At 42.8% G+C, this 26,189-nt stretch overlaps 1 protein-coding gene across 2 annotated transcripts in view; it reads right to left on the bottom strand.

Annotated features, from left to right (window-relative positions):
• ZNF385C (zinc finger protein 385C) overlaps positions 1 to 26,189 on the bottom strand; it is a 317,803-nt gene that overhangs the window by 45,524 nt on the left and 246,090 nt on the right. For both annotated transcript variants that reach the window (XM_044298247.1, XM_044298246.1), the window contains exon 3: positions 6,792 to 6,934. In XM_044298247.1, the coding sequence (XP_044154182.1) occupies positions 6,792 to 6,934 (143 nt within the window). The remainder of the gene's footprint in view (positions 1 to 6,791; positions 6,935 to 26,189) is intronic.

Genomic DNA, 26,189 nt, shown 5'->3' with positions numbered 1-26,189 from the left:
GCCAGACCATGTAGCTGATATAGGACCACTGAATAAAAGGAGCCCAATCCTTACTGTTCCCATCCCCTTTGCTTTTAGGTGTTGAGAACTGGCACATGACTCCACTCTGAAGAGCAACTGCATCATAAGCACACATGGTTGAAGAATGAACCCAAGTGTCATGAAAAAGAGGTAAACGGAAAAAACACCAGGTACTTCTACAATGGGTGGAAAAAAACAGCAACATAATTGGCGGCCTAGTTTCATTCTTGCTAGGGATCCTCTCTTCCTTGTATGCATCTGATGTAGGATATAACCCACAGACTCGAGTAGACATGTTTCTGGAATAAGCTGATCCTTTATCTAATCCCATAAAATATCCAATAGGCAACAAGAGCAGCTGTCCCTCTTGTGTCCAAGGAAAGCTCTGTAGCGCTAGTAGTATATACAAAGACAAACAATAAAATTATCTTTCTCTGTATTAACTTGGACACCTTTGGGGGTATTTTTTATGGACATGGACAGGCTATGGACACCTTTGGGGGTATTTTTTATTATTCCATTTTATTTGTCTTGGGTTAAAAAAAAAATTGCAGTAGGTCTTTATTTAAAATGTTCAACTATTTGTCCTCTGCAGACTGTTCTTTCTGCTACTCACTGAAATCCTTTTGTGGCCCTTATCTCTGCTCTCTTGACAGCTCATCAACATTTATTTAAAGCAAACCTGTCATCAACTTTATGGTGACCTCACTGAGGGCAGCATAAATTAGTGACAGAAATGCTGATTTCAGCGGTGTGTCACTAATGAGCTAAAAGTGAGTGGTTCCTGAGAACCAGCATCATAATCATTGCAGCACAGGCCTTGCAAAGAGTCACATCTACTTGAGAAGAGTCATGGTTATTCATAATCTCATGCACTTCTCACCCATCTGCTGATGATTGGCAGTTCTCTCCTAGAGGGAAAGGGAGAAAACTAGGTAGAAGACTGTCAGTCATCAGCAGGTGGACAGGAGAGCAGGAATTCATGAATAACCAGGACTCTTCTCAGGTGGCCGGGACTCTCTTCCAGGCCCAGTCATTGCGATTGTGATGTTGCTATTACTTATTAACTTATAAATGACAGACCGCTGAAATCAACTCACCTGTCTCTACTTTATTCTGCCATTAGTATAGGCAGCATAAAGTTGATGACAGGTTCCCTTTAAGCTAAATTATGATCAAACTGATTTGAATTTAGCTAAGGGTAGGTTCACATCACTCTTTCACTTTCTGTTCTTCTGATCTGTCAGAAGAACAGAAAAAAAAATGCATCTGTTTTAGCCATTTCCATCTGAGATCCGTTATTTTAGACGAGAGAAAAAGTCCTTCACGAAGGCTCCAAAATGAGCATAACAGATGTTCAAAATAAAGAATCCGTGTTTTTTTTATTGTTTTCTGTTCTTCTGACGTACAAGAAGAATGGAAAACGAAATGGTGAAGAATACCTTCCATTAAATGAGTGTTTGTGAGCTGTCAGGAGACCGGAGATAGAGTTACAGATCTACTCATCACAGCAGGCTCTCAGATGGATTTCAGTGAAAAGCAACAATCTGTAGAGTCAGCAAAACCTAAAGGCTATAGAAGACAAACTGTTGAACATTTTAAATAAAGACTAATTAGAAAAATTATTTTTAGCCTAAGATAAGTAGGATGCGACAATAAGAAAATGCTCCACAAGGGTGTCCAATAACCCTATTTGTTGCACATAAACCAACTTGCTTTGTAAATTGAATAAACTTATTTGTTGCGTCAATTGGTTTTCCTCCCATTGCTGACGTGTTAAGTGTGTTGTATTCATTTTGTGCACAAACACAACGTGACTAATTTTGTGATGCACTGGTTGGTGTGGTGGTGGAGAAGTTTGAATCTCAGACAGCCCATTAATCATCACATATTGTCATGCGGCTCACTTCTCTGAATGGAATTTGGGGCCCTGATAACACTTCTCGCCCTCCCAGCTTTGTGCCTCGAAGACAGATGCACCTGTCTCCTTGGCTAAATAATTTCGCAAAGAAATACGATCGGCCTTAAAACGCAGCCTCTATCCTGACAGTCATACTGGAGATAAGATAATCTTGCTAAGCCTCAGACCAGCAGCGAGGACAATGCTGGCATTATAGATTGGGAAAAGTCATCTAACAAAGACTTGATTCTCTATTTTTTTCTTTTACTCTTAACAGAAGACTCTATCTCCAGAAATTATTTCTGTCTACAGGGCTTTATAGATATAGACTGTTTGGTGACTCTCAGAAAGAAGATTAACTTTTCCACTGTCCAGACCAAAAAACAACAAACTTCAAAACCTATGTCAAGTACATTATCATTATTGTGCATTTGGTCCCTTTCAAACAAAGACTGCAGACAAAAAGGCATTGGGTACACCTAATGGCTACCTATGGAAGGTCATAAGACATACCTCAAGTAAAAAAAGAACTTCATAACGCTATTAGATCCTCATGTACCTCATGTACCAGTTTATGTCACAGATCTCTCGTCCTTCCTAAAGGTACCAAGACACAATAGGTAAAAGATGGCTTACTTGGCCGACCATCAAATGTGTACGGTGGTGTCCTAACTCTTCCCAATGGCAAAAGCAGGGTAAAAAAGAATCAAGCATGTTGAAGTTACACAGATCCTTTGTTCTTATGGAAATAGGTTGCCTCCCAGGTTCATGGGAAGAGGAGGAAAAGGGTCGGAATAGCGAGAGTTTGATATCGATGGCTTATCCTCAAGACAGGTCATCGATATCTGATCAGTGGGGGTCTGATACCTGCCACTCCAGCTGATCAACCTCTTCCTAGGCCAGTGACATCACTGCCTATTTGCAGCTCAGTCCCATTCAAGGGAATGGGCCTGGGCTGCCATACCAAGCACAGCCACTGTATAATGTACAGAACTGTGCTTGGTGTTTTGGGAGGAGGTCAAAGTGCACACCAGAGCACCGCAGTTTCTTCAAACAGCTGATCGTTGGGGGTTCCAGCTGTCGGATTCCCACCGGTTAGCTATTGATAACCTATCCTGAGGTTAGGCCATCAATATCGATCTCCTGGAAAACCTCTTTAATTTACTAACATGAAGTTATCATTGTTTGTAATGTCAGGTACAGTGGACCTGCAGCCCGGACACAGTAACTCTGTCTACAAGTCACTTCTCAAACTGCAGCAACTTCTTGAATCATTGTCTTAAAGCAGTTATAACAAACCACACTCTCTACAGACAGACATGTTGTTATTCCTCATTTGGGCAAGATGCTCATTATTTTAGTTAGGTCTCTTAGGTTATTTTCACTCTCAGTGTCTCTCAGCTAGGAGGAATAAATGGCTGCAGGAATTCAGGTCATCTCCCATTCTGCCCCATTTTGAAATGAATGAAGTGTGTAGCCTGTAGGCTAATGCTAGCAGTCAATGGGGACCCGAACTTCATTTTATTATTTTTCGTTATAACAGGGTTATATCAGAAAATAATGGCATTTTTAAGACAAAATCCCCCAAATGTTGCCATTTAGGGGCTAAAAAAACCAAAACAAAAACAACTCACCTCATCCACTTGATCGCGCTGCAGCAGTCTTTTCTGTATTCATTCAGCAGGACCTGCCAAAGGACCTACATGGTGACGTCATTGCGCACATCGCAGGTCCTTTGGCAGGTCCTGCTGAATGAAGATAGAAGAGACTGCTACAGCGCGATCAAGTGAATGAGATGAGGGGTTTTTTAACCCCTAAATGGCCATATTCTTTTGCATTCTGTCTTAAGAATGCTATTATTTTCCGATATAACCATGTTATAACGGAAAACAACAAAATCACCCGGACTGCAGGGAAAAAGTCCGGGTTCGAGTCCGAGTACCCGAACTCGCAAAGTTCGGTACGAACCCGAACTCTGCAGTTCAGGTTCGCTCATCCCTAATTATGTCATCTCTGGTCTTTATAAGACCACTTTCTTTGCTCTCTTCTAGTCTGTTCCTTTACAACATTGTCTCCAAGATTTCTCCTGTGTGCCATACTCTACAACTCGCTACTCCAACAAACCACACTCTCTCCGGCTATAGAAACCTTCAAAATTAACCAGAAAAGCTTACCTACTCGGAAAAGCTTATGACCTACAATAACCCTGCTACCACTACACTACCACACAAGCATCCTCTACGCCTATATACTGTCGCATTATCCCTTTCTTGGTAGATTGTAAGCACTTGCAAGCAGGGTCCTCTCTCCTTCTGTACTAGTCTGTCACTCATTAAGCTCATGTTTATTGTATTTGTTGTTTTTATTGTCTCATGTATATTTAAAGGGAACCTGTCACATTGAAAATCTAGCCCAATTTACATGAACATTTTAGAGCAAGAAGAGCTGAGCGGATTGGTATATGGTTTTATAGTAAATGATTCAGTAAAATGTTATATTATTGATTTACACATCTTTTCTTTCTATGCTTAGGAGTCCAGTAGGCGGTCCTATGAGTGACAGACTACCCTGTATGAATGTGCATACAGAGATAACTGTTATACTTCTCTGTCATCACTGATAATACTGCCCACTGGACTCCCAAGCCCAGAATGAACAGGGATTTTAATACATTCTACTCAGTCGTCGTCCCCCCCCCCCCCCAAAAAAAAACAAAAAAAAACAAAAAAAAAAAAACATATCAATATGCTCAGCTGCTCCTGCTCTAACACATGCTACTTGCAGATCCAGGACCATGTTCAACATACAGGAAAAGACACATGGAAAGTCAGCTCACCACTCCACTAGAATAACAGGGAAAACAAAACCCCGGTCAGTACAGGAACAAATTAAGTTTTCAAAGTAGAAAATCTTCCAGAACCCAAAAAAATAGTGTTTTTTTGGCTGGACTCTTGACATTTCTATTGATGTGGCAATACACTTTTGGATTTTATCGAGTGCTGGAAGATTTTCTACTTGGAAACCATGTTCAGCAAGACAGGTTTCCTTCAAGTATACCTGGAATTTAGGGATTTAAGTGAGATTGGCTCTGGTGACCAAAAGTATAAGGTGGGTATATGCTGCATACTCACCATACGTGGCACATATTCCTGCCCTTCTTAAAGAGGACCTGTTACCCCTCCTGACATTTCTGTTTTAATAGCTTCATGCATTCCCCATGTAATAATTATTCTAGAGCATCTATTCTTATGTCTGTATGTTGTGCCGTTCCTTTATTATTTCTACTAGAAGATATGAATGAATTGCTAGCAGTCTGCAGTAAGGGCACAGAGGGGTGTTAACAAGTTGGGGGTGGGGGGTGTACAGCCAGCACTGATTGGATAGAGTGAGTCGGTGCAGGTACAAACCCCCATCTGGTTACCACCCCTCTGTACCCTTACTGCAGACTGCCAGCAATTCATTCATAACTTCTAGTAGAAATAATACAGGAACGCCACAACATACAGTCATAAGAATAGATGCTCTAGAATTGTTATTATATGGGGAATGCATGGAGCTATTAAAACAGGCATGTCAGGAGCGGTGACAGGTCCTCTTTAAAGCATACTGGAGAGGCCATAAGGAATATATCTTACAGTCTAGTTGTAACTGGGTACCAACTGAGTATAACCTTCCATCCGATCTCAACCAGAGATGTACTGATGGATATTTCTGGTGTAGTTAGAGCCCTTTGTGCCCAGTCTGAAACATCCATTTTTTCTCACCCATGTCTGCCTCCTATTACACATATAGGGTACTTTCCTGGGGTTAAGGACAAGATTGGTATATAAGGAAGACATTACTCCTACTCTTCTACCACTAACAGATCTGTAATGTCAATGTTCTCTGATGTTTGTCTGAAGAACGACAGTTCGAGATGGTCGATGGCTTTTGTTTGCTGAAAATGTAGCCTGCCATGCTCAAAGACTCTGCCTGTTTACCAGCTGAAACTGCATGTTGATGGCATAATGGGCTGAATTCAGCGGATCACTTGCCATTGTGCTCAAATACTAGGGAGTCAGTTTATATAAACGGGGATCGTTTGTGCAATCCCATTATCTCAAATGTATGGCTAGCTTAAGGATAGAGAATTTGCCAGAGGGTCAGACGTAAGATGGTTGGCCTTTTCTTAGGAGAGGACAAGGGAAGAATGTCCAGTGGGATACTTCAAAATCAACCCACTTGGGAGGAAGGAGCCATAGCAGAACTGGTAAATTACTTGACATGCACAGAGCTTTTTTCATAGCTTTCTATGTAGAGCTATATGAACAGCACGAGTGCACTTATTCTTCACCTCAGTAAACAATGGGGCAGATGTACTAACAGTGACTGCAAACTAGACAGTCTAAAAATGGGTCAGATTTATCACAGTGGATGACGCTGGATGATAAATCTCCCATCTTTGTCTGTCCGGTCTAAGTCTGTCTTTGCTTTGTGAGGTTCACAGGATGGAAGACAGGGTGGTTGCTAATGCACAAAATGGGCCACTTTAGGACTATTTTTCTAATAGAAATGTACGATTTTAGTAATTAAAGTATATTATATATTACAAAAATGGTCAGTATTACTTCCCCTACACATTACAAAAAACAAAAAATGAGTTACAATTTAAGGTGTTCTAATCTGACCCACTTTTCACTCCACTTCCAAAAGCATTGCTTCGAGAGGAGAATATGGTGCCCCATTGAGTGCCTACAGCTGCTTTGCTATGTCCATGGACCCTAAAGCTATAGACTCTCAGGCACAGATATGATCAGCTATGTCTCTGACGATGACACGTGCTTCCTTATATTCCAGATTGCAGAGAGGGCTGAATAACAAATATACTTACTGCATTGAAGTTTGGGAAGAGGCTAAGGGGAGAGACGCCATTGATCCTGAATGTCAGAAGATGCTTTATATCCAAATGTGTTTGGATCGGTCGGCTGGGTATCCCTAGAGAAGCCAACAATGGACCACCAGGAGTGGGGGCACCTAGAACAGAGAAAGGTCATCATGTATTTGCCCACAAGAAATATTCTACTTACTTTCCACAGCATCACAATAGTTCAGCAACTACAACAACCAAATGCAGTTATGATTTTTTTTAAACAGGAGATAAGTAAAACACAATCAGTGGGTTTTAGGTATTTAGGATTGAAATGCGTTGTACTGATTTTTCAATCATCTCAGATCCTTACTACTGCTCTGGGGGACCACAAGACGTTGCTTTTTTTTTCTTCTGAAACCCACTTCTCCAAGACAATTTGGGAGTTGCCTGGAAGGAAATCTGTTACCAGCATCAAGGCTAGCAGCTCGTTGGTCCTCACCCAGTGGAATGAATAGCATACTGCGGAGATGCATCTATTGTTCAGGTGAGAGCACATCTCATAGTTTATTGACCTGGATGCACATGTTGCCCTAGCCCACTGCATTAAGATAGCGCCCTCTTTTTTTTCTTTCTTTCTTTTCTTTTTTTTTTCTTGTGTTTCCCACAACCTGTGGGTTCAGCTTTCTCAAGACATAATCAGATACTACATACATTTGTTTTAGTGTTGTTCTTTAAAGGGAACTTGCCACCATGAAAATGCTAAATATTCTGCAGGCAGCATGTTATAGAGCAGGAGGAGCTGAGCAGATTGATATATACAGTGGCGGAAATAATTATTTGACCCCTCACTGATTTTGTAAGTTTGTCCAATGACAAAGAAATGAAAAGTCTCAGAACAGTATCATTTCAATGGTAGGTTTATTGTAACAGTGGCAGATAGCACATCAAAAGGAAAATCGAATAAATAACTTTAAATAAAAGATAGCAACTGATTTGCATTTCATTGAGTGAAATAAGTATTTGAACCCCTACCAACCATTAAGAGTTCTGGCTCCCACAGAGTGGTTAGACACTTCTACTCAATTAGTCACCCTCATTAAGGACACCTGTCTTAACTAGTCACCTGTATAAAAGACACCTGTCCACAGAATCAATCAATCAAGCAGACTCCAAACTCTCCAACATGGGAAAGACCAAAGAGCTGTCCAAGGATGTCAGAGACAAAATTGTAGACCTGCACAAGGCTGGAATGGGCTACAAAACCATTAGCAAGAAGCTGGGAGAGAAGGTGACAACTGTTGGTGCGATTGTTCGAAAATGGAAGGAGCACAAAATGACCATCAATCGACCTCGCTCTGGGGCTCCACGCAAGATCTCACCTCGTGGGGTGTCAATGGTTCTGAGAAAGGTGAAAAAGCATCCTAGAACTACACGGGAGGAGTTAGTTAATGACCTCAAATTAGCAGGGACCACAGTCACCAAGAAAACCATTGGAAACACATTACACCGCAATGGATTAAAATCCTGCAGGGCTCGCAAGGTCCCCCTGCTCAGGAAGGCACATGTGCAGGCCCGTCTGAAGTTTGCCAATGAACACCTGAATGATTCAGAGAGTGACTGGGAGAAGGTGCTGTGGTCTGATGAGACCAAAATAGAGCTCTTTGGCATTAACTCAACTCGCTGTGTTTGGAGGAAGAAAAATGCTGCCTATGACCCCCAAAACACCGTCCCCACCGTCAAGCATGGGGGTGGAAACATTTTGCTTTGGGGGTGTTTTTCTGCTAAGGGCACAGGACAACTTATTCGCATAAACGGGAAAATGGACGGAGCCATGTATCGTGAAATCCTGAGCGACAACCTCCTTCCCTCTGCCAGGAAACTGAAAATGGGTCGTGGATGGGTGTTCCAGCACGACAATGACCCAAAACATACAGCAAAGGCAACAAAGGAGTGGCTCAAGAAGAAGCACATTAAGGTCATGGAGTGGCCTAGTCAGTCTCCGGACCTTAATCCAATCGAAAACCTATGGAGGGAGCTCAAGCTCAGAGTTGCACAGAGACAGCCTCGAAACCTTAGGGATTTAGAGATGATCTGCAAAGAGGAGTGGACCAACATTCCTCCTAAAATGTGCGCAAACTTGGTCATCAATTACAAGAAACGTTTGACCTCTGTGCTTGCAAACAAGGGTTTTTCCACCAAGTATTAAGTCTTTTTTTGTTAGAGGGTTCAAATACTTATTTCACTCAATGAAATGCAAATCAGTTGCTATCTTTTATTTAAAGTTATTTTTTCGATTTTCCTTTTGATGTGCTATCTGCCACTGTTACAATAAACCTACCATTGAAATGATACTGTTCTGAGACTTTTCATTTCTTTGTCATTGGACAAACTTACAAAATCAGTGAGGGGTCAAATAATTATTTCCTCCACTGTAGTTTTATGGGAGAGGATTCAATAAAACTTTTATTTCATTCATTTAAATGCCTGCTTATTATTAGCTTGCAGTCCAGGAAGCAGTCCTATCAGTGACCAACAGCCTTACCTCTATGACTGTGTATACAGAGCTGTCAATCACTGATAGGTCTGCCTCCTTGACGTCAAAGCCCAAAATGACTAGGAATTTAAATGAAAGAAATACAAGTTTTACTGAATCTTTTCCCATATTATCAGTCTGTGCAGCTCCTCCTGCTCTATAATCTGCTGCTTGAAGCTCAGACACCATGTTCAATGTGATAGGATCCCTTTAAATCTTTTTTTTTCATGAAATGATCTTTTAGTGGACTGTTAGGCTGGGTTCACATGTATCATTTGTATTCAGCCAGTTGTTTTATGTGAGCCAGACATAGCTGATGACATTTTGTTCCCCAGTCCAGTGTTGACAGCCAGACATGGGGGGGGGGGGGGCAGAAAAGAGCTATAAGACATCTTGTGTCGCAACTGATGCCGCCAGACACAAAACTGTTCCCGTAGGAAACTACTCCTAGAGGAAATCATGATGGGAGTGCAGTACCCCAGCGCAAGGGGGTATCTGCAAATTGTTAATTTCTTTATGTTATGTAATGCAATGTATTGCACCCAGTATAAATGTGCATGGATGGCACAGTCGGGGATAACAACCCTGGCTCACCCTTGTAGGAGGTTAGGCGTGGACTGGCTCCACCCCTAGGTCTAGTCTAGACTGGAGTTTGCAAAAGAGAGGTCGTATCTCAAGAACCCTGCATTCCTGAGAGGTCAGTACTGTACCACAGAGTAGGATTGCAAGCCATTGATTCTGCAGGAAGAGACTTGATACAGATAGAGAGGGAAGAGGGCTATCATTCTCACCCTTGTCTAAATCCATCGATCAATATCTGGGAAGAATTGCATTATGTACAGTTGGAAATGTATTTTTTGCTATCGTTGGATGTACTACAACTCCTATTTTGCACTTCAGTAAAGAGAGATGTTTATTCTGCCACATCTGGCCTGGTTGTTGACTCCTGCACCATAAGCTGACCATTGCACTCTACACATCCTCTACACATCCTGCCTTGCACCTATACAGACATCCATAGTGTGCCCCAGGGAAAGAAAGGGTGCACCCTCCTTTCACTGTACTGCCCTAGGGAGTGACAATGTGAGGAAAGCCACTGTGATTGACTGTGACAGCCAGAACAACTACGACTCCCATCCTCCGCTACGGCTCCTCCTGGGCTCACTGCAGGAGGCCCAAACATATAATTAAAGTGCTTGTCCAGGAAAAGCTAACTTAGGGTCTAGAAACCCACTTTGCCCACAGTTGCCTTTAGCTGCCAAGTGCACATGCAACAGGTCAGCCAGTTTAATAGGTACCAGTCTGCTGACAGATGTCTTTAAGGCTACGTTCTCGCACCTTACCACAGCGACACACATTGTATAGTGGCAGTGCATGGTATTGCACTCAGGTTCATTGAAGTGAATGGGGCGGAGCGCGATACTAAGCACAGCCGCTATACAAAGTACAGCGCTGTGGTAAGGTGTGAGAAAGTAGTCTTAAAGGGCATCTGTTAGCAGACTGGTACCTATGAAACTGTCTGACCTGTTGCGTGTGCACTTGAAGGCAACTGTGGGCAAAGTGGGTTTCTAGACCCTAAGTTAGCTTTTCCTGGACAGGAGTACCTGTGCCTTCTCAAACAGCTGATCGGTGGGGGGTCCCAAGTGTCAGACCCCCACCGATCAGATACTGATGACCAATCCTGTAAGATATGCACATTTTGGTGTAGAAATGCAGCAAAAATCACATAAAAATCCTTACAAACTACACTAACATGCATCTTCAGGAAATTTGCATTTTCAAAAAATATAAAGGAAAGCTCTGGGGCCCTTCAGTAAAGTGTAGGTACAGTGGGATGCGAAATTTTGGGCAACCTTGTTAATCCTCATGATTTTCCTGTATAAATTGTTGGTTGTTACGATATAAAATGTCAGTTACATATATCATATAGGAGACACACACAGTGATATTTGAGAAGTGAAATGAAGTTTATTGGATTTACAGAAAGTGTGCTATAATTGTTTAAACAAAATTAGGCAGGTGCATAAATTTGGGCACCACAAAAAAGAAATTAAATCAATATTTAGTAGATCCTCCTTTTGCAGAAATTACAGCCTCTAAACGCTTCCTGTAGGTTCCAATGAGAGTCTGGATTCTGGTTGAAGGTATTTTGGACCATTCCTCTTTACAAACCATCTTTAGTTCATTCAGGTTTGATGGCTTCCGAGCATGGACAGCTCTCTTTAAGTCACACCACAGATTTTCAATTATATTCAGGTCTGGGGACTGAGATGGCCATTCTAGAACGTTATACTTGTTCCTCTGCATAAATGCCTTTAGTGGATTTTGAGCAGTGTTTAGGGTCGTTGTCTTGTTGAAAGATCCAACCCCGGCGCAGCTTCAGCTTTGTCACTGATTCCTGGACATTGGTCTCCAGAATCTGCTGATACTGAGTGGAATCCATGCGTCCCTCAACTTTGACAAGATTCCCAGTCCCTGCACTGGCCACACAGCCCCACAGCATGATGGAACCACCACCATATTTTACTGTAGGTAGCAGGTGTTTTTCTTGGAATGCTGTGTTCTTTTTCCTCGATGCATAACGCCCCTTGTTATGGCCAAATAACTCAATTTTAGTTTCATCAGTCCACAGCACCTTATTCCAAAATGAAGCTGGCTTGTCCAAATGTGCTTTAGCCCACCTCAAGCGGCACTTTTTGTGCTGTGGGCGGAGGAAAGGCTTCCTCTGCATCACTCTCACATACAGCATCTCCTTGTGTAAAGTGTGCCGAATGGTTGAACGATGCACAGTGACTCCATCTGCAGCAAGATGATGTTGTAGGTCTTTGGTGCTGGTCTGTGGGTTGACTCTGACTGTTCTCACCATTCGTCGCTTCTGTCTATCCGAGATTTTTCTCGGTCTGCCACTTCGAGCCTTAACTTGAACTGAGCCTGTGGTCCTCCATTTCCTCAATATGTTCCTAACTGTGGAAACAGACAGCTGAAATCTCTGAGACAGCTTTCTGTATCCTTCCCCTAAACCATGATGATGAACAATCTTTGTCTTCAGGTCATTTGAGAGTTGTTTTGAGACCCCCATGTTGCTACTCTTCAGAGAACATTAAAAGAGGAGGGAAACTTACAATTGACCCCCTTAAATGCTCTTTCTCATAATTGGATTCACCTGTGTATGTAGGTCAGGGGTCACTGAGCTTACCAAGCCAATTTGAGTTCCAATAATTAGTTCTAAAGGTTTTGGAATCAATAAAATGACAACAGTGCCCAAATGTATGCACCTGCCTAATTTTGTTTAAACAATCATAGCACACTTTCTGTAAATCCAATAAACTTCATTTCACTTCTCAAATATCACTGTGTGTGTCTCCTATATGATATATTTAACTGACATTTTTTTATCGTAACAACCAACGATTTATACAGGAAAATCATGGCGCTTAACAAGGTTGCCCAAACTTTTGCATCCCACTGTATAAGTATAGGCACAGATTATGTAATAGGGTATCCGTGTGATGCTTATGGTGGGCTGCACCCTGTGTTTTCTCTTATGTACACTGCAATAATATTGATTGAGGTGTAGAAGGGGTTAAATGTGGAGATCCGTGTTCTCTCTGTTCTATGTCATTAGAGCAGAATGCAGCTTTTATCAGTCACACTCCAACTCCTGATCAAATGGGAAAAATGACTGCGCCATGTGATCTCAGTACTGTACTGTATACATGTACACATCTAGTGGGGAGGAATCAGCGGTCTGATTTCTTCTAAAGACTTTCTCAGTTATAAGACAGCGTTTTTATTTTCTTTTGCTTGCATCCTTGAACATTTAAGGAAATGAAAATACATAATGGGACCTGGACAACAAATATGAATATATAAAATGGAGGGTTTCTACAAAATATATACAGTATACCACATATCTACAGGATGGATAACAATGACTTTATTTTACTCCAAAAAGTTAAAGCCCATACAGGATCGGAGAAGTGGTACTGTGCAGTGTCCATATATACAGAATAAGAGCAGATCCTGAGAATTACACCCAGTATACAGGACAGAAGGGGTACTGTGCAGTGTCCATATATACAGAATAAGAGCAGATACTGAGAATTACACCCAGTATACTGTGCAGTGTTCATATATACAGCATAACAGCAGATACTGAGAATTACACCCAGTATACAGGACAGGAGAAGTGGTACTGTGCAGTGTCCATATATACAGAATAAGAGCAGATACTGAGAATTACACCTAGTATACAGGACAGGAGAAGTGGTACTGTGCAGTGTGCACATATACAGGATAAGAGCAGATACTGAGAATTACACCCAATATACGGGACAACAGAAGTGGTACTGTGCAGTGTCCATATATACAGAATAAGAGCAGATACTGAGAATTACACCCAGTATACAGGACAGCAGAAGTGGTACTGTGCAGTGTCCATATATACAGCATAAGAGCAGATCCTGAGAATTACACCCAATATACTGTGCAGTGTACATATATACAGAATAAGAGCAGATACTGAGAATTACACCTAGTATACAGGACAGGAGAAGTGGTACTGTGCAGTGTCCATATAGTGGATATACAGAATAAGAGCAGATCCTGAGAATTACACCCAATATACTGTGCAGTGTACATATATACAGAATACGAGCAGATACTGAGAATTACACCTAGTATACAGGACAGGAGTAGTGGTACTGAGCAGTGTCCATATATACAGAATAAGAGCAGATACTGGGAATTACACCCAGTATACGGGACAACAGAAGTGGTACTGTGCAGTGTCCATATATACAGAATAAGAGCAGATACTGGGAATTACACCTAGTATACAGGACAGGAGAAGTGGTACTGTGCAGTGTCCATATAGTGGATATACAGAATAAGAGCAGATCCTGAGAATTACACCCAATATACTGTGCAGTGTACATATATACAGAATACGAGCAGATACTGAGAATTACACCTAGTATACAGGACAGGAGTAGTGGTACTGAGCAGTGTCCATATATACAGAATAAGAGCAGATACTGGGAATTACACCCAGTATACGGGACAACAGAAGTGGTACTGTGCAGTGTCCATATATACAGAATAAGAGCAGATACTGGGAATTACACCCAGTATACGGGACAACAGAAGTGGTACTGTGCAGTGTCCATATATACAGAATAAGAGCAGATACTGGGAATTACACCCAGTATACGGGACAACAGAAGTGGTACTGCGCAGTGTCCATATATACAGAATAAGAGCAGATCCTGAGAATTATCTTCTACACCAAACTCACCTAACCATGACTTTACAGACCTTGCTTTGTTCACTGGAGCTCAGTCATGCTGGAACAAAAAAGGACCTTCCCGAAACGGTTTCCACAGGGATGGAAGCATACAATTGTCCAAATGAAGCATTAAGATTTCACTTTACTGGGAAAAACAGCGTAGGCCAACTCCTGAAAAACAGCACCGTAGCACTCTCTCTCCTCAACCAAACGTTACAGTTGGCACAATGCAATCAGGCAGCGAATATTCGCCTGGCATTTGCTTAACCCAGATTTGCCCATTAGACTGCCAGGGAAGAGAATCTCTCCGCAGAACATGTTTGCACTGCTCCAGAATCCAGTGGTGGTGCGTTACACCACTCTTGGCATGGTTCTTGGTGATGTAAGACTTGCATGCAGTTATTCAGCTATGGGAATGCTGCTATATGGCTCCTGGCTCACAGTTTTTTTTGTACTGTTGTTAATGCCAGAGGAGGTTTGCAGCTTTGCAGTGATTGAGTCAGTAGAGTGTTGGCGACCCCGCTCTGTGACGTTACGTGGTCTCCACTTCATGGCTGAGTTGATGGTGGAATATCTAGGAGGGAAAAAATGTTTACAAACTGACGTTGGCATCCCACTACTATACCACGCTGGAGTTCAATGAACTCTTTTGAATGAGCTATTCTTTCACAAGTTAAAAGGGCAGACAGCATGGATCCCATGGGTGGGACACACACTTATCGCCCAAGAATGTTTCTCTGATATCACAGTTTTTTTGGATCAATCCAAGGGAGTAGGTATAGTGGAGGCATAGGAAGCAGCTGCACAGGGCCCGAACTTAGAAGTGGCCCATCCAAGGCTACTTTCACACTAGTGTTAATATTTTCCGGTTTTGAGATCCATCATAGGGTCTCAATACTGGAAAAAGACGCTTTCGTTTTGTCCCCATTCATTGTCAATGGGGACAAAACGTAACAGAACAGAACGGAGTGCTCCAAAATGCATTCTGTTCCGTTCTCATACCAGAGAGCAAACCGCAACATGCTGCAGTTTTCTTTCCATCCTGGGGTGCGGAGCAAGACGGATCTGGCATGACCCCCAATGCAAGTCAATGGGGACGGATCCGTTTTCTCTGACACAATCTGATACAATAGAAAACGGATCAGTTCCCAATTGACTTTCAATGGAGTTCATGACAGATCCGTCTTGGCTATGTTAAAGATACTGTAATATAACTGGATCAGTTTATAACTGATGCAGACGGCTGTATTATCAGTAACGGAAGCAGTTTTGCTGAACCCTGTCGGATCTAGCAAAAATACTATTGTGAAAGTAGCCTAAAAGATCTCCCCAACTGTATCATACAATAACACTATATACAGTGACATGAGATGCAGTATATACTTGTAGGAAATGGATGGAGTTGGGGTTTCATGGGAAGAAGGGGTTTGCGAAGAAGTTGGGGGGATTCAAAAGTTTGCTGTGGGACCCAATCATTTCTAGATAAGCCTGGCAGAGGCCCTCACCTCATTGAATACACATACACATTTGGCCGAGTATGGGGAAGCTATTGGACATTATGGGCGTCTTTAGGCCTCTTTCAGATAGACAATTGGGAAATGGTCTGTGTTCTGGACAGTGCACATGGACAATTCTACAAACAGACTGCACACAGAAGGAGTCCAGGCGTAGTCTGTTTTTCCCGCAGACCCATTCATTTGCACAAATGAGTCTTGCCAGAAAAAATGGACACACATAGAGCCTGCTGTGATTTTCTCACCATGAAAAAGATCGGTCATGTAAAGACACCAATTCAATTGAATCGTTTAATGTTCAGTCCAGTTGCTTTTTGTTCTACATCCAGATATAAATATTGTCCATCTGAAACCGGCCTTAAGGTCCTTTCCCTTCATCTTCTATGGCGGTCACTAAATGAACTATATAAGAGAAAACTATAGTAAATGTAATAGCAAATCACAGCAACGCGTATCAAATATCTTGCCCATCTCCCAGGCCTTTATGTCAGGAGAATATACCCCCTACTCGCTGTTCTTTCTGGATCCCGGCCTAACACAACTCAGTGTCATTTCTTCTCCTGATCATCTCCTATTGTCTAAGTGTTCTGTAGAACATAAAATAATGATTTAACATCAAGATGGGGGAAACGGCTTCTATTCTGTAATAAAGACACAGACTGCAGCAGCCCGGCAGAGATAAAATGACCTCTTTCTGGTAAAACAGCCCTATTGAAATCCTTATCAGCGTCCCCAAACTGCTTCTAACTACAGGCACAGAAAATGCAGCAAGCCCTCTCAAGCGTGGCATTGTTCAAATTAATTCAGAAATCCCCCCGAGGGCAAATCTGAGAATCGTTTATAGAAAGAAACACTAAATTAAATCTATATTTATAGAAAGAATAAAAAAGAAAAAAAAAACAGAGAAGAAACTCAAATGGAGAACAATAGAGATGAAGAGTGGAGAATCCCTCCCGGGCATGGAGGTTCAGGGGCAGAGTTGGCTGGACACAGCCTGGTGAGCCTGGTAATAGCCAATTAGGTCACATTCAGCCCCCTCTCCAAATCAAGACCAACTTATAGAGTGAAGATGCTTCAAGGAAGTCTGAGTGACACCAACAGGACAGAGATCAATAAACATAAAACGTAAAGTGACCATGTGAGACTAGGAAATAAGAATACACTCAATGTGTCCTCACGCCTACAGAAGAGCTTCTTTACAGTGGTAGTTCCCTTTCGATAAATGCTTTTTGAATAAAAGGCTCCCCAAAATTGAAGGAGTCGACAGACGAAAAATATTCTACATTTTTCAAACCAGCACATGAATACTTTTGTAATTGCATGTGATTAAAAATGTTGTATAGCCGGTGAGTTATTCAGTAAACTGTATCTGTATAGCGCCACCTGCTGCTTGTTCTTTTCCTTATTTCTCCATCCACCTCACTGAGGTGGTCGCACATGCTCAGTTCCATCCTTCAACAGCCACCAGCTATATCCTCTGTTAAAAGCTGTGACGGTTACAGGGAGAGAGGAAGAGCTGCAGCAGAGAGAACACACCGTCTGAGCTATGATAAGAAGAGAGCTGTAGCAGAAAGGACACACCGTCTGAGCTATGATAAGAAGAGAGCTGTAGCAGAAAGGACACACCGTCTGAGCTATGAGAAGAAGAGAGCTGTAGCAGAAAGGACACACCGTCTGAGCTATGAGAAGAAGAGAGCTGTAGCAGAAAGGACACACCGTCTGAGCTATGATAAGAAGAGAGCTGTAGCAGAAAGGACACACCGTCTGAGCTATGATAAGAAGAGAGCTGTAGCAGAAAGGACACACCGTCTGAGCTATGATAAGAAGAGAGCTGTAGCAGAAAGGACACACCGTCTGAGCTATGAGAAGAAGAGAGCTGTAGCAGAAAGGACACACCGTCTGAGCTATGATAAGAAGAGAGCTGTAGCAGAAAGGACACACCGTCTGAGCTATGATAAGAAGAGAGCTGTAGCAGAAAGGACACACCGTCTGAGCTATGAGAAGAAGAGAGCTGTAGCAGAAAGGACACACCGTCTGAGCTATGATAAGAAGAGAGCTGTAGCAGAAAGGACACACCGTCTGAGCTATGAGAAGAAGAGAGCTGTAGCTGAAAGGACACACCGTCTGAGCTATGATAAGAAGAGAGCTGTAGCAGCAAGGACACACCGTCTGAGCTATGAGAAGAAGAGAGCTGTAGCTGAAAGGACACACCGTCTGAGCTATGATAAGAAGAGAGCTGTAGCAGAAAGGACACACCGTCTGAGCTATGAGAAGAAGAGAGCTGCAGCAGAGAGAACACACCGTCTGAGCTATGATAAGAAGAGAGCTGTAGCAGAAAGGACACACCGTCTGAGCTATGATAAGAAGAGAGCTGTAGCAGAAAGGACACACCGTCTGAGCTATGAGAAGAAGAGAGCTGTAGCAGAAAGGACACACCGTCTGAGCTATGATAAGAAGAGAGCTGTAGCAGAAAGGACACACCGTCTGAGCTATGAGAAGAAGAGAGCTGTAGCTGAAAGGACACACCGTCTGAGCTATGATAAGAAGAGAGCTGTAGCAGCAAGGACACACCGTCTGAGCTATGAGAAGAAGAGAGCTGTAGCTGAAAGGACACACCGTCTGAGCTATGATAAGAAGAGAGCTGGAGCTGAAAGGACACCCCCCCCTGAGCTATTATAAGAAGAGAGCTGCAGCAGAAAGGACACACTCCTTGAGCTATTATAAGAAGAGAGCTTCAGCAGAAAGGACACCCCCTGAGCTGCCAGGTTGCAATAAGTCTAGCAGACCAATCAGAGCAATGAATGGGGAGATCTATGGACCCATATGTGGCACAGGGCTGGTTTTAGCTTTGTTAGAAATTAATTGCCATGGCCTATATGCTCAGATTCATTTTTTACATTAAGATGTTCTATGGGTGTCCTGCTGCTGGTACCCTCACCGGTAATTCCTACTGAAATCAGTGTGCTTTTTATGTAACATATCGACATGCAGGGGCCTCCACAGTAAGGCCTACTCTTTCTAGCTGCTCTGGCTAATAGATGAGGGACCCCACCACCCCATTAACAAAGTGCCCTAGTAGAGTATTTGAAAAGAGGTTATCCAATCCCTATAATGACCGCCAGAATGCCTGGGCCCATCCTCTAGACCATACTTGCCTGCTCCCTGGCACCCGCGTCGTTCCTGATCCCCGTACGACCACTGCTGCATCTCCACGTCACGCGGATCAAAACACGGTGACCAGCCTCCCTAGCATTGCGAGAGAAGCTAGGGAGGCTCATTCCTGTCGCGCCTTGCTATTGGCTGCTCCCCCCGTTGCCGGATGTTTTGATCCGCGCCTATCGTCTATAGGAGGGGCCAGGCAATTTTGGGGTTCAATATAGAGATTGGATAATCCCTTTAAGATTAGGAAATGCCAAAATGTAGGTATCTGATATCTCTGTCTTCACATCAGTTTGCACAAAAACGTGTCTATGTCTGACGAGTTGGGTTTCGGAGGAAGACAAATACAGTATATGGAGCTGAATCAGTTTGCCTGATTTCAGCAGGGAAATGACCTGGACTAAGGGCTCATGGAAACGACCGTATGTACTTTGTGGTTCCCCCCCCAAAAAACGGATGACGTCCGTGTGCATTCCGTATTTTGCAGAATGGAACAGCTGGCCCCTAATAGAACAGTCCTATCCTTGTCTGTTATGCGGACTATAATAGGAAATGTTCTATTGTTTTGTTGAACGGACACACGGAAACGCAATGCACACAGTAACTTCTGTTTTTTTTTGCGGACCTATTAAAATGAATGGTTCCGCATTCGGTCCCTCCAAAAAACGGAACAGACACGGAAAGAAAATATGTTCTTGTGCATGAGCCCTTACAGTTTTGCCATTTGTCAGTAAGTTCCCAGGTAGTCCTTTTTTTCCAGTGTCCATAAAATAAACAGATTTTTTTTTTCTATTCACCCTTGAGTAAATTTAAGTTAAATAAAGCCTAAATCACATTTGGTGTGTGGAAGTTCTATTTACGGACATTAGCGGGTTGGGAACCTATAACCAGCACCCCCACGACTCTGAAGTGCCATGATTAACCACTTAATGTGATTTTTTTCAAAGCTGGAGGAGCATGTGCAGGTTATTATGACTGTAATTATCATTTTTTTAAAGTGCTCAGTAAATGCTGCTAATGTGCACTGTAGACATATATAATCACCGCCATTCATTATGGTCTTCCAATTTGTGTTTAAAAAAATCTGTACAGTAAAATGAAAAAATTAAATTGGCGACCCCACTGCCACAACAATGGTGCCTGCTGCACATTTGTATCAAAACCCTAGGCGCTATCTATTTGTTTTTTCCATCAAAATACTCCTGCTCATCCCTTCTAGGTCTCAACCATAGAGCGTATCCTGCAAAAGGGCTGTCCCCTATATCAGGGCCCGACGTGTCTGGCTGCCCGGTACTTGCTTCTGAAAAGAAATCAGAGGCATCCTATTAACTTTGGTTTCACATGAGTAACCTGCTGGTCCAGAGGATGCGGACAGTCCTATAATGGTGCATTGTGGGAAATGTACTTTTCTCACCATACATATACCCTAAAATAGAAACAAAAATTATACATAATGAGCTGAACCAGAGAGATAGGAGATCAAAAAATATCCTCCGGATAGGTCATCAATATCAGATCTACAAGGTTCAACTCCTAGGACCCCGCCGATCAACAGTTCGAAGAGGCCGCAGGGCACCATGCTCTTCCTAGGCCAGTGACGTCATCATACATTGGTCATGTGGCCTCTCAGTTCCAATGTGTTTGACTGACCTTACTCAGTATTACTTATGAGATTGCATCTTGAATGTGAAGTCCAGTTTTGGACTCTGGCGTATCCACCGATGGTCTAAATGTAAGACAGCTTCCTTGCTGGCTTAAATTTTTTAAAAATTCTACGCCTAAATCAGGTGTAGATAATGATGAATGAGATGGGCCTGCCGGCCAGCCTGTCCCCTTCCCTGTCCACTTTTTTAGACCTGACGTGAGCGGAGAAAAATCGCAGACTGCAGCACAGCAGCGCAAATGACCTTTAAGCCACAGCCTGCGCCAGAAATATGCCTAATATACTGTAGGTGTATTTACGATAGTAAATGACCCCCTGACTTTGTAAGACATTTAACGTCCCTATAATGCCAGACAACCAAGGTGACGATTTTAGGCCACTTTCAGACGAGTGATCTGGATTGTGTCAGGATCTGTTCAGGGAGAAACTGATGGTTTTGCACACATGTTCGATCAGTTTTGTCTGCGACTGCATTCAGTCTTTCAGTTTTTTCCATGCGGATGTACCCTATTTTTTGCTTTATAAGACACACCTGATGATAAGACGCACCTAGGTTTTTGAGGAGGAAGATAAAAAAAAATATTATTTGAACCAAATGGTGTGCTTTTGGTGGGTTTTGAACTAATGAGGGTCTGTGGATGATGCACTGTTATGAGGGGGTGTGGATGACACTGTCATGGGGCATGTGTGGATGACACTGTTATGGGGGATCTGTGGATGAGACTGTTATGGGGAATCTGTGGATGACACTATTATGGGGGATCTGTGGATGACACTATTATGGGGATCTGTGGATGACACTATTATGGGGATCTGTGGATGACACTGTTATGGGGGACCTGTGGATGACACTATTATGGGGATCTGTGGATGACACAGTCATGTGGAATCTGTGGATGACACAGTCATGGGGAATCTGTGGATGACACTGTTATGAGGGATCTGTGGATTACACTTATGTGATTATAACCCCCATCATCCTAAAGAATACACTAATGTACTGTAGGTACTGTACATTGGTGTATTCTCAAGGATGAGGGGAGTTCTAGTCAGATTAAATATAAACACTATCCATGGACTGTTCTGTAATTGGCATGTGTTTATTATGAATAATTGAATATGACTATAACCCCCTTCATCCATAGGAATCCACTCATATACTGCAGTACATGGGTGGATTCCTATGGATGAGGGGGGTTATAGTCATGTTTAATATAAACACATGCAAATTACAGAAAAGTCCCTGACAGTGTTTATATTAAATATGACTATAACCCCCCTCAACCATAGGAATCCACTCATATACGGCAGTACGTGGGTAGATACCTATGGATGAAAGGGGTTAGTTATATATGGCACATTTACAGTAATTTTTATATTGCCCTGAGCTCCTCTCACCCAGGGACTGGGTCCACAGAACCGCTGTACACAGCAGGAGCAGAGCTGGTACAGCGGGTAATTGGAAGGAAGCTGATTGGTGGAGGTGTGGTCACCACCAATCAGCAGGACTAATGAAGTGCGGGTTGGCGGCAGCAGAGCGCATTCATTGAAGCCGCCAGCCCGCCCAACGGTGGACTCAGGAGAGCTTTGAAAAGGTATGGTCCGGAGGAGATCCGGCCACAATCAGATAAATATGCAGAGAACCTGCTGGACACAAACCGCTGCACGCTGTGGTTTGTGTCCAACCGATTCTCTGCCGGTACTGGTGACGGGATTACAGTGCCGCAGATGTGAAAGTGGGCCAATCAGCTGTTTGAAGAGGTGAGCGCTGCTTTGTCTTCATTACACTGTGCATCGTCTCCCTTGCAGCAGCAATGAAGTGTAATTACAAGTGCTTGTTTCTTTCACTTGAATGGAGAGAGTAATTACACAGCACTTCTGAGACGATGGGCAGTGTAATGAAGAGAAAGCAGGGCTTGCAGGGAGAGCCACCTCCTCTTCAAACAGCTGATCGGGGGGGTGTCGGACCCCCACGATCAGATAGTGATGACATATCCTCAGGCGAGGTCAACAATATATCCTAGCTGCATAACCCCGTTAATTCTAGCATGTGTCTTCCCCTTAGGCCTCATGCACACGGCCGTTCCGTGCATTGGAGGCCGCAATGTGCAAGGACAACATCCATGCGGCTGCTGCAGGTTTATTTTTAAAGTGAATGGGTCTGCATCAATGATGCGGTGTGCACACGGCCAGTGGACCAACTGTTTGCGGGCCATAATATGGGCACAGCCGGGAAATGGCCGTGTGCCTGAGGCCTAAGGCTGCTTTCACCACAGTCAGCGTTTGATCAGTGATTTCCATCAGTGACTGTGAGCCAAAACCAGGTGCAGGTCAAAAGCACAGAAGAGGTGCAAATCTGTTATACTTTATCTCTGTGTAGGCGTTACTCCTGGTTTTGGCTCACAATCACAGACTGTGTAAAAGTGGCCTGAGCTGGATGCTGTAAACCGGCACAAATCTTCAACGTACACAGGGGCGGCCTGGGAAGTTAAAGTGGCCCTGGGAAAAAAATCTAAAAGTGGCCCCATGTTGTAGGCGGGTCCAAATTGACAGAAGAAAAGGGAAGGGGGGAATACAAGTAGGCAGGACCATCAATACCATAGTGCAAATTACTGTCCCAGTAGAACCATAAATGTATTGCCCCAAAAGCTGTCCCTCTGCGGTGGCCACCAGTATATGCCATTTTCTGACCTCTTCCTCCAGTTGGCTCTGATTAAGATATGGAGCAGGGGATAGGAGATGAGATGCGGGCTACAGCAGTTACATTCAGGAGGTCACGAGCGGCCTCTGGCCGGGTACATGAGTACATACCTGATTACCATGGTGTTAATCGCTGAGAGGTCATTATGTACCAGCGGCAGAAAGAAGGGCTTAGGTGGCCCCCTGGGCATCGGTCCAAAGGGAAATTTCCCTGTTGGGTCTATGGTCAGTCCGAACCTTAACATACATAATAAAGTGATTGTAGGCTTTAGAGCAAATAGAGGCAGGTCTGTGTAAAATAAGTGAAGATACACAATTGGTTTAGATGTAGGATTAAATAATCTGCTTGCCATTATTTGGGGCAGTTTTCTTCTGTTCCTATGGACTCTCTTCCTATATTGGTGCAATGGAACATCATAAAGTGACCCTCCAGGTTCATCTCTGCCAAGACGCATTCATCTCTTTACATGTTACCTTTTATTCATCTTTTTCTCACTGGGGGTTTAGTCGTCTGTACGTTAATCATTCTGTCCTTGGTGTAACATAAACCAGCTCTCTGTGATAGAGTTGTATCAATCTGAGGAGGCAGAAGAGAGCAGCAGCCCCGAACCAAAGATGAGGCAGGGGTCTTGGACCACCTCAGGCTCCCTGTAAGCACTGCAGATAAGCTGTAGTCACAGGTCTCTGGTAAAGCAGCCAAGGGGCAAGATCGAAGTAAAATAAATAGCATCCAATCATTACCTAGACGTACTGACTTACATATCATTTTCAACCAAATACATTGTTGGGGTGCTAGTCAACCAAATGTCTATATGTTTGGTTAATAAACTACATCTGTACAGCATATTATGTTATTTTATTATTTCTTTCACTTACAAAAGCATTAAAAAGAACATGCAGTCAGACATTTGTAAAAGTCAAATATTCTTTGGAGGAACCCCCCACCCCTTCCAGCTTACATGATGAGCACTGACAATTGTCCACCACAAATACATTGTCACATCCTTACATTGTACATGAAAATCACACAGAACAACCTTTAATTTACAAAAAAAAATAAGCACAGGTATTTTGACAAAGGTTTAAGCAGCAAATGCATATTGTCCGGTGCATAAATCCTATTCAGTACTACAAACGTACTACGTCTGGACTGCAGCAAAATGCTACACTCAGCTGTTATATAAGGAAAAGTAAGATGAGAAGCTAAACAAAGTGAATACTGCTTGAATGGCAAAAACCCTGGATCTGGAATCCACAAGACCAGATTGGTCCCGGACTATACAATATTCCAGATTACTGCAGAAATAAGACAAAACATTTTAGTGGGTTTTCTCATCAATATATTTTTGGTAAAGAGAACAGTGAGCACCCCTTTACATTCAAATCTCCATTATTTCTCTGAACGGATGAAGGAGATGATTTTTTCTTTTTGTGGCCACATTTTAGCTGAAATTCAACAGACAAATTTGAGATTTTTTTCTAGGGCGGGGGGAGTTTTTTTTGGGACCATCTTTTTTCAAAAAGCAGCATGCTCTGGGGGTGGAGTTTTTTTTAGGAGATTTTCCATAACCTCTATAGGTAAAGAAGTTGGAAAGTATAATAAAAACACGCCGCAAAAAAAAAGTGAAAATGCAATTCATGGCATTTTTTACAGGTAAAAAATAAAAAAATCTTGTTTGAAGGAAGCCTACTGCTGGAGTACAAGTTTGCAGAACTGCTGAATTCTTGTTTTTACGATAACCCACTGTACGGTTCTGTATCCTATCCAATGGCACAGAACTGGAGTCTTAAAAGCATAAAACCAGAAGCCATAAAAACGGCTAATGTTTAAAATAAATTATGTAAAATTAAATCAATTAAACCAATTAAACTGCAAGGTGTAAAGTTGATTTAGATAACCAATTGTTCATGTTTGTATCTGGCACTGTGGGAAGGCAACTAATGGGGGGAATGTATCACCGTAGGTGTACTTCACGTCAGTCTTTAGACTGCAGTTTCCATGTGCACCTGTGCCAAATTTATGAAGATCACCCACAGCAATAATAAAATTGGCACAAGTGCAACATGTTTCAGTAAAAGAATGCCTGGGGGCTTGCATGTCGTGGAGCCGAAACTTTTTAAAAAGTTGCACTTCCAAATGTAAACTTCATAAATGTGTCACAAAAGTGACCTACTCTGAAATTGTCACCAAATTTTCACTCCAAATCTGTAGGTGTCACTCGAAGGCGCAATGGTCAAAAACTGCAACATTTTTGTACAAATGACCCTAAAAAGTCGCAAAGCCCCTACTTACGATTTTTTGAATCCATGAATTCTGGCATGCGGGGCTCGATAAATTCACTCCCGATGTGAATCAGAAACCCACCTTCTAAGGCTACTTTCACACACCGTACTACCGCTTGCACACGTGTGCTGCACGCTGCGGATTTTCTCCATTATAGTGATTGGGGCCGGGCGGACTTATGGCAGGACACGTGTGCAAACGGTTGTATGGATCCGTTAGGCTGTTCCCCTGCCGGAAAAGATTAACGCGAGTGTGAAAGTAGCCTTATTTCTGATGGAG

The sequence above is a fragment of the Bufo gargarizans genome, chromosome 6, assembly GCF_014858855.1.
Source record: "Bufo gargarizans isolate SCDJY-AF-19 chromosome 6, ASM1485885v1, whole genome shotgun sequence".
NCBI lineage: Eukaryota > Metazoa > Chordata > Amphibia > Anura > Bufonidae > Bufo > Bufo gargarizans.
The sequence above is the reverse complement of the archived record's forward strand: the minus strand, read 5'-3'. Positions and strand labels throughout refer to the sequence as shown.